General features: G+C 38.0%; 1 protein-coding gene across 1 annotated transcript; it reads right to left on the bottom strand.

The window, feature by feature from the left end:
- Positions 1-465: 465 nt before the first annotated feature.
- On the bottom strand, positions 466-9,366 carry LOC147486585 (uncharacterized). Its single transcript, XM_086571335.1, is given in 14 exon segments — positions 466-866; positions 1,973-2,066; positions 2,427-3,099; positions 3,199-3,717; positions 3,803-4,788; positions 4,892-5,219; positions 5,320-5,445; positions 6,422-6,540; positions 6,543-6,747; positions 6,834-7,006; positions 7,381-7,491; positions 8,758-8,872; positions 9,034-9,065; positions 9,168-9,366. Coding segments are annotated over 14 exon segments (3,756 nt in total). The 5' UTR covers positions 9,283-9,366; the 3' UTR covers positions 466-706.
- Positions 9,367-10,030: the final 664 nt, after the last annotated feature.

Here is a 10,030-nt window from a genome sequence, read left to right as displayed (position 1 = left end):
CAAGAGTTTAGAATTAATGTTCTAGTTAGAAACTTAAAACTAAGGCTTTAGATTTAGATTCGATCAATGAGTATGATATGATTTTCTAACTTAAATCTTATTAAAATATATGGGTGATTGATGCATGAAGCAGAGAAAGTTATTTTAAAACACAAGTTTTGTCCTTAAGTTCAAAATCTTTTATGGTGATGTATCATGTATGGGTTAGGATGTATGACTAATGTTGGTTGTAAGTAACCTAGGAGAGGAATAAGATAACTTGAGATTCATGACAGTTGTTAAAAGTATAGTGTCAAACTGTCAACTAAGGTGTTCATAGTTGTGTGCTTGCTTCTGCTCTCAAGTACACCGTTCACCGAGGAACTTGGCTATGTGCCTGTCTCGGTGTCCTGAGCTCATAGTACCTTTTTAATGTTCTTTCACCTCTATCTACTATTTTTTCAGAGGTAGCAAAAGTCAGGGGTATGTAAAAGCTAATTTTCTCATAAATATTTACGAAAAGAAAAGCATGGAAATCCAGGAATACATGATAACAAATCTCTCTTTTCCCCTCCCAAAAGGAAAAAGACTCTTTGAGAACCCAATTACTCATGAGGCTTCTCAGCGTTACATTTTCCAGACAACAGCTATATCAATTACATAAATATTTTGTATATAACAGCGGCAAAACACCAAAATTTCTCCCTACCGGCAATGATTTTATGCTTCATATCCTGAAGGGTCGGTTTCCAGACCTTGTCTGATCCATCTTAGCCTTTTTCACTTGGGACTTCATGGTTACAATTTTCTGGAAAGGATTTGATCCACCTGACCCTTTCTTTGAGCTTCCAACTCTTTTTCTCTTTCCACAGTCATATTCTTCGTCCCTGACAAGGTTTAGACACTTCAACAAAGTTAGTACAAAGCTCACAATGAGGTAGGCAATTAAGTTCCACGTGCTGCTTAAATCTAACTTCTTCACCGAAGTTTCTCAAAATATGCAATAACCAGAAGTGCAAAACCACTACAGTGCACTCTATATATCTATTTACTAAAACATTGAATTCACCGTTTCTCATAGAGAAATATTGGTGTTATAAGCCACATAAAATTTAATACTCATAGCTCATAATAAGCTTCTGGTCAGTACTATTCTTGCCACCATTCAAATGAAAGAGTACTTACTACTTACTGCCAGCCATACGACAACAATGTCTTCAAATCAAACTAGTTAAAACACTACTATTCTTTTTTTCAGTTTAGTTAGAAACTGCAATGACAAATCGATCTTTGGCTATTGTAAGTATGTAACCACCAAGAGATCAATTATTATTATTTTACTTTTTTACTTTATTGGCAGGTCACATTTTTCCCCAGATAATAAGTCTTAAGATCCTTGCAAGGGAATAAAGTTAACGTACAACACAAAGCAAACTTCTCTTCTAAAATTAGCCACTATATCTAGATGTTGTACAAAATGTAGTTCATAATAATCTTCGCGTCCTCTCTTCACTATCTGCTTTCTCTTCTTCTCCCTTAACTTCCTTGCCTATCCTTTCTCTTCTGACCCTTTTCGAAAACCCTAACCCTCCTCTTTTCCAGTTAAAGCAAACCACAAAGGAACAGAGAACAAAAAAACAAAAAAAAAAAAACAAAGAGGAAATCACAAAGAATAAAACACGAAAAAAACAGAAGGAGATCATGAATAAAATTAAGAATTCATGAAGGATGGCTGCAAAGTTTGGAATGCACTGTGAATTCCAATTTGGAGTTCATCGTGCACTGCAAATATTGCAGCATGTGTATTAAGAAAAGGAAATGAAGAAAGGGGAAGAATGCACAGAAAGAAAGGACATCAAGAAGTAAAGTTGCATAAAAGAATTGGAATATGATTTGGATCATGATATTTCAAATGGGTCAAAGTTGAAAAAACATGGTTGTGGTGGTGCTGACAATAAATAGTAACACCAATCTTCTGAAAGAACTAACTCACCACTTGTCTGCCACATAACCAATGCTGATACTTTGTGCCTTGCTCACTCCTATAATCTCTGAAGGCTGTGATTCCATCTCACTCCACCGCGCAACTGCAATTTAATAAGAAAACAAAATGCAGGTTAAAACTGATACATCAGTGCTGAAATAGAAGTTTGAACCAACTTGACAAAATAAAATAGGTACAGTTTCTTCAAATCTTGAAGAATGCTCAAGATACATATTATTTCCACGAAATCCAATTAATAGAAACTAGCCAACCACAACAACCCAACCTTCACTTAAGACTTTCCTAGTTAGGATACATGGAACTTTGGTCAACAAGGCACATGCACCATATGTGCATTTGATAGTGGATTAGTGGACAGTTCATAGTACTCCTAAACTCTAAAGTTAAAGCAGAGTTGATAAGATTTGAAAAAATGGGAAAGGCCTTGTGGAGAGGTAATTACCAGTTGATTCCTCTAAACCTCTTGTCAGCATACTCATCATATCGTGAATCGAACTTTTCTTACTCTCTGAGCTATCAGATTCTTTAATGCGGCATTGGTTTGACGTCAAAGCTGAGCTAGATGTCTTGACTGGTGATTCACTGCTACCAAGTACAGCACCATTATGACGACTTCTCTCTGTGAATTCTTCCTCCATATTTGTTTGAGATTCACCACATGAATCCCTGGCAGCTAATGTACAGTGTGTATCATTTGCAACAAACTTTTCCAGCAGTCCTTGAGAGATATGTGAATCAAATGCAACCATCCTGGTTTTCTGAGATGATGATGCCTTCAGACCTGAAATTGGATCTTCACTCAACTCTTCCTCAGTCAATTTGCCACACTCCAAACCACGCTTTCTGTTCCGTCTGTGTTTCCTTCTTCTGCGAAGACTTATGGATGCCCTGAATAGTAGGCTCGACCTAAGATGCATACTTGAAACCTGAAACTTCATCAAGTCCTTCCTTGGCTTCAACACAATATGGTGGTGCACATGATCGATTGCTTCCTTCTCGTCACACCTAATTGTCTCGCTTGAAGTGTCTACATTTTGAAATTCCTCATATCTTGGACAGCTGTATTCTGAATCCTTCTGCTCACTTGAGCTCCTCCCTTTCAAAGAACCACCAATCTGAGAAAACAACCAAACCATATCTAAAATTTCTGCGCTTACAACCAAACTTGATGATTGACAAAAGAATAAGATCCTGAAAAGGGGAACAGTCATTACCTGACCATCTTCAGTGCCATGTTGACTTGATAAAGGCATTGAACCAACTTTCCCAAGTACGAAGTCACTGCTCTTGCATACGGCTTCTTCAGTGCTTAACTGATTTACTAAATCCAAAGCACCTTCCCCAGGTCCTGAATCACTTACCCCTTTGCACAGAGCTACCTCAGTACCTGATTGACTTGATGGCAACATGGAACCAACTTCCCCAGGTCCTAAATCACTGACCCTCTTGCATGATTCTTCCATAGTTAATTGACTTGATAATAGTATGGAATCAACTTCCACAGGCCCAATGTCACAAGCACTCATGCATAATCCTTCTTCAGTAATGGACCTGCTTGGTGACTGCACCAAATGTTTTGCCTCGGGGCCTATATCACTGACCATCATCCATACTGTCTCTTCAGTGCCTGTTTGACATGATAACCGCATTGGATCCAATTCCTCAGGTCTAGACTCACTGGCCCTCTTGCTTAGTGCTTCACTTGGCACAACCTTAGTCACTGAGGTACTCTGCTGATAACAAGACAAACGATAAACAAAGCACAGAGACATAGAAATGTGAAAAAAGATCCTGAAGAATCAAGAAAAAGTTGATTACCTCCTGTTTCATGTTTGTGACAGATGTTGTACAAGAAATTTCTTGGGAAACATTGCAGTCAGGTACTGTGGCAACTGGAGCTGCCGAATATTTCTTACTTGCCTCATGTTCCATGTTCGTGGCTGGTGAGTTAGAAGCAAATTCTGGGGAAACACTGCATTCAGGTAGTGGCGAAACTGGAAGAGTCAAATCTTTCTTATTTACCACATGTTCCATGTCCGTGGAAGATTTTTTAAAAGAAAATTCTTGGAATCCATTGCAGTCAGGTAGTGTGGCAACTGGAACAGTCAAACCTGTCTTAGTTACCTCATGTTCCATGTCTGTGGCAAGTGTATATTGGGAAATATTGCAGTCAGGCAGAGTGGCAACTGGAACAGTCAAACCTGTCATAGATAGCTCACGTTCCATGTCTGTGGCAGAAGTCTCTTTGGAAAAATTGCAGTCAGGTAGTGTCACAACTTGAACAGTTAAATCTTTCACATTTACCCCAGGTTCCAGATCTATGGGAGACTTCTTAGCAACAAATTCTGGTAAAACAGTGCAGTTAGGAAGTATGGCAACTGGAACAGTCAAATCTTTCTTAGTTACCTCCTGTTTCATGACTATGGCAGATGTCTCTTGGGAAACACTGCAGTCAGGTAGCGTGGCAATTTGAACACTCAAATCTTTCTCCTTTTTCTCATTTACCCCAGGTTCCAGATCTATGGGAGATTTCTTAGAAACAAGTTCTGGGAAAACAGTGCAGTTAGGTAGTGTGCCAACTGGAACAGTCAAATCTTCCTTAGTTACCTCCTGTTCCATGTCTGTGGCAGATGACTCTTGGGAAATACTGCTGTCAGGGAGCGTGGCAACTTGAACATTCAAATCTTTCTTAGATTCTTTGAGCTCGTGTACAGCTTCACATTTGGCACCAGTAGCTACATCCATAGGATCAGACACAGTGCCACCAACCTCAACAACTGAAGAAGCTGTTTTCAGCAAGCCTTCTCTTGGAAATAAGGTTGTCATTAGAGTGCTGAACTGAAATTATAGTTAACTCCTTTAATAACTTCATCCAATAAGGTTCCAGTACAGTTGATAGGGCTGCACCTTCTGTAAGCTGTCCCTTAGTGGTGAAGACAGAAGAATTTTTCAAACCAGACTCTTTTCTTGAATCACTAGTCAATGCATCTATATTAGTAAGAATGGAAGGAAAAACTGGAGCACTTGATCCTTTGGTTAACGTGTCATTTCGAATTGTTTCTTTAAATCCCATGATGGAAAGTGAATGCCCTTTATGCTCCACATATTTCACTAATGAGTTTTCTTTCCGAACAGCATTAACTGGTTTCTTTGGAGCAAGACTTTTTCTGTTACGAACATAAAACAGCATATAAGCCTTCTGCTCCAACACAGTCTTTTCACTAACTTGGAAGACCTGCAAGTTGCTCAAGAAGAATATACTAATGAAAACGTCTCTATCAAAGTCAATCACTGACGAGTACATAGATGTCAGGGAACTATTTATGTTTCTTTACCTCGTTGTCATCAAGAGCATACCACGTCCCCGTTGACGTGCGAACGAAGCAGTAATAATGACCTGAATGGGTACTGTAACCAGCATGAACTAGAACTCCATAAAGGGTGTACTTCAGATCGCCTTCCTGCATATTTGGAGAAGATTATTTTATAAAAGAAAAAGTTGTGATATCCTGTTTGAAACCCAAGATAGCAGTTTTTTAAGCTTCTCATTACCCGCAGGAGATATAAAATCCCTTACGCGCAGTACAAAATAGAAATAGAAATATACCCATAGCATGGCATTTTGGATAATAGACTTGACTGGACATCTTGATCAGAACTACCTGAAACATCTTCAAGGTCATTAAGCATCACCTGACTGGATGATTATTGACCATTCAATCATCAACTATTTCATGAACCACTGAAACATTTTCAGTAAATTACCAAATGTACGGAAATTTCTAACTCTTCTGACAAAAAGGCTATGTTACATGGGCACACCATATTTCAAAAATAATCTGTGTCGGATACGTATCCACGTGTCCGTATCGGACACACATGGACACATATTGTGTGTGACATACCTTAGTTTTTGATATTTCGCCGTGTCAGACACTCCGTATCCGTGTCGAATATGGACACATGTGTCCGTGTCAATGTAACTTAGCAAAAAGGTCACTCGAACCGTGCATTTCAATGCCAAAAACCGTTATTTAGGCATGAAACCATTAAAGGAAAGGTATAAGGTAATCTCTTGAATTTTTAATAGCCTTCAGACAGTAAGGTCCAACTTGTTCCCAACGGAAACTCTCAGCTGATTTTCTTTTTAATTGGTATAATAGAGGTTTATGTTAATATAGAAAGGGAAACTAGGGCCGAGATATACTATTACAAAGAAGAAGAAGAAACAAATAAAGAAAAAACAACAGCAAACAGAATACGAGAAAACTGAAACTAGTTTACGTAACTGAATTAAAATAGACATTCCCGCCATCTTTTCCCATATTACTTAGTTAACAATGTCTTTAAAATAAATAAGAAATGCCACATGTATCTTGTTAGTAGAATAAAAATCAATTTGAGTAATGGAACATATATAACATAGAACCTACTCACATAATTGCCACTGTAGAAGGGTTTCAAGTCCAAAGTAGTTCTAAATTCGACTTTCTTGTCAATCTTTTGGCCAAAAATAAGTGACCCAAACCGCTTCAAATGGATTGTGAGAACGTAAAGCCTTTATTAATGGTAAGCTGTTTAACAGCCCTAACTTTCTGCTTGCAACGCTGACACTGGTACTCCCTCTCCCCTCCATCCAAATGCTCCAGAGCTGTGAAGTGCATAAGTGCCTTATGCAAGGAATCTGCCTTGGCTATTTCAAGACTTAAATCCAAGAAGGGGTCATACTTGTTGGAGCCATTGAGACACTCCGTACACTTGACCTAACAAAGTAACGGCAGAGTTAGAAAGGTCAAAGGTACTTAGGCCCCAGCTCCAACAATGTATCTGAAAGGTATGAAAATGCTACCTGACTCCTGAGACGACCACCAAAGATTTTATGGACCAAGCTTTTGTCATAAGCACTAGGTGATTCGCTTGGAAATCCTGAAGGTAAGCAGCATTTGTGCATTGATTCCAGCAAGCTAACCATGTACTCATGTGCATCCTCCTGTCTAGCATTTCGGAAGTTCCTAGATATGCCTGATCATTTGGTCAAAGACAACAAGAACTGGGAGCAGGGAAATGGAAAAATTTGTACACCAATTGAAATGAAGTTGATGAGAATGAAGATTACTTGGTAAAAGATCCCATCACTCCCCTAGTAAGATGAACATTATTTAAAAAGACCATAGCAATATCTACTGCATGTGGACAATTGATTTGCTCACCCATCAGTCCATCACTAAGGGAGACAATGTTTTATTTTCACAAGGTAAACAATCATTGAGGGAGATCATCAAGAAATAGAAAGCTATAATCGGACAAAAGCTTGTTTTGCAAAGGCACTAAGACGAAGTTCTGTACTGTAATAATTACTAATTTACCAACACAAACATGTTTATAAAATAGGATACACCGCAAATTCTTCACAAGATCCTTTGGTGCTAATATTCTTCCGGTTGACTGCAGAGCACACCTGACATGATTTTGAATCGCACACATTGCACAAAACCCAGCAACGCGACCTTAAGAAATCATCACAAAAATGAAAGTGAAAGTGAGTGAAAATGAAATGTAAGCAGTGATAGGCTTGCAAAACACAGCAACACTAAAACTTGAATACCAAATTACAGTTGAAACAAAATATAAACCTATAGGAATAAACATTTCAATTATCTTATCAGCTGATTCACACACAGTTTTCCACACAGAAAGATCATACAAACAATCATGGACATCCCGAAAAGTGTCACATCTTATAAGCAGGGATAACAGTCTTTGGTCATTGATTGGCCTGCGTATGAAAATCACAAAAGAGATATTCACTTTCAGAACACATAAATTACATCACGAACGTAAGTGCCTTCTAGCTTAGTTGGTAAAATCTTTGGATCAGAGGTCTGTGACTTGAACCCCGCTACACACAATTGAGTTACTGATCTCTTTAAAAACAGGCTTTGCCCAGTTCATTTTTGTAAAGTGTCTTCTTTAAAAACATTTGGGTGATGATACTTGCCCAACCCCGCTAAATTTTTAGTAAAAACAAGCTTGCCCACAAATCTTTAGTAAATGCCTTCTAGCTTAGTTGGTAAAATATTTGGGTGATGATACCACAAGTATGGGATTCGAACCCCGCTACACACAATTGAGTTACTGATCTCTTTAAAAACAGGCTTGCCCACACATTTTTTTTATAAGTGCCTTCTAGCTTAGTTGGTAAAACCTTTGGGTGATGATACCAGAGGTCTGGGGTTCGAACCCCGCTCCACACAATTGAGTTACTGATCTCTTTAAAAACAAGCTTGCCCACACATTTTTTTATAAGTGCCTTCTAACTTAGTTGGTAAAACCTTTGGGTGATGATACTGCAGGTCCGGGGTTGAACCCGGAAGTTCGGGGTTCACACATTTTTTGAACCCGCTTAGTTGGTAAAACTTTTGGTGATGATACCGAACCCCGCTCTTGAGCTTTACTGATCTCTTTAAAAACAGGTTTGCCCACACATTTTTGCATGTGCCGACTAGCAAAGTCGGTAAAACCTTTGGGTGATGATACCGTTTAGTCCGGGGCTCGAACCCCACCAGCATCGAAGAGTTACTGATCTCATTTAAAACAGACTTGCCAATCAAAAATAAAAATAAATAAATAAATAAAATTACATCACGAACAATATTAACAAAATGACAATTTTAAAATCTTTTCTACCCACAAAAAAACCAGGAATGTAACGGCATAAGTGTTGCATCAAGTAATGTGTAACAAAGAAAGTAAGAAACATTTGAATCACTCACAAGAAATGTTATGTTTTCCGCTCTGCATGTATGCAGCGAAAGGCTCGGTGTAAGTAAGGCACTGCAAAACAGAGTTGAGGAAACATGTATTCCCAAGATTCTCCAAACCAGCACCCTGTAAAACATACACATTCATCCAAGAATTATAAAAATTTCACTGGAAAGAAAAACACAAAACGCTTCTACAGAAATGGAAGGCCAGCAAGTTGAGAGACAACAAACATACAAAGCATATAGCTTTCCAGCAATCGCAACAAAAAAAATGCAAATACTCACAATTTTCCTAAACGTGAATCCAAAAGTGAGCTCTGGGTCAATAACATGTTCCAAAAAATCTCCATTAGTTTTCACTCTCTGGATGTCACTTGAATTGGTATTTAAACTCTCTAACCGAATATGACCATTATTACCAATGTTGTTAAAAACAGGAGAAGGCTTGTTTCTTTGATTGTTGTTATTATCATTTGATCTTTTTACATCTCCTGGTTTGTTTGTTTCTGTTGGGCAGATCAAACTCTCACCCATTTTTGAGATTAATGGATTGACAAGTTCACTCAAACATTGTGAACAGATAAATTTCTTGCTACTGTTTTTTTGTGTTAGAAAAAGTTAAAAAAAATTAAAGGGAACTAAACCCTACTACTACACTCTTATTATATAGTTCACTGTCTGCTCTCTCTCTCTATGGGCTTTTTAAGGCCCATCTCATGTGTGAGTCTCCTTTGTTTTTTTGTAGGTTTGCATGCATAAGATAGTGGGCAAGGGGGGTCAGTATACAAGTTAGGTGTAAGTTGAAACTGGCCTTGTACAACCTTCAAAACCAGTTCCTTTGTTATTAAACAGGTCGAGAAACCCTTTGAAACAAGGTTTTTAAAGTCGCATCTTATAGAAAATAGCATGGCAGGTGCTTTGGCTATGAGTAATTTTACTTGCACAAATAACCTTATGTTGTGTTATTTTGAATAAAATAAGAGGTGAACTTGGGCTTGGCTTATGCTCTCTTTGATCCTTTATTTTCTTTTTGGTAAATTATTTTTTTTAAATTGTTTCCGGATAAGTTTGGAAACAGATTTGGATATGAATTGGGAAACGGATGTGATAGACTTGTAGAATCCAATTCTTATTGGAAACTGAATCAGTACCCTATCCGGATCTACTAAGTGCTCCATATTTTTCCTCTATAAATACTCCTAGAGCAGCAGCTAAAAAGACATGGAAACAATTATTTTCTATACTAAGTTGAGGGCTATTATAAAACCAGTATGGTGGTTCT

Source organism: Coptis chinensis, chromosome 7 (genome assembly GCF_015680905.1).
Source record: "Coptis chinensis isolate HL-2020 chromosome 7, ASM1568090v1, whole genome shotgun sequence".
Lineage (NCBI taxonomy): Eukaryota > Viridiplantae > Streptophyta > Magnoliopsida > Ranunculales > Ranunculaceae > Coptis > Coptis chinensis.
The sequence above is the reverse complement of the archived record's forward strand: the minus strand, read 5'-3'. Positions and strand labels throughout refer to the sequence as shown.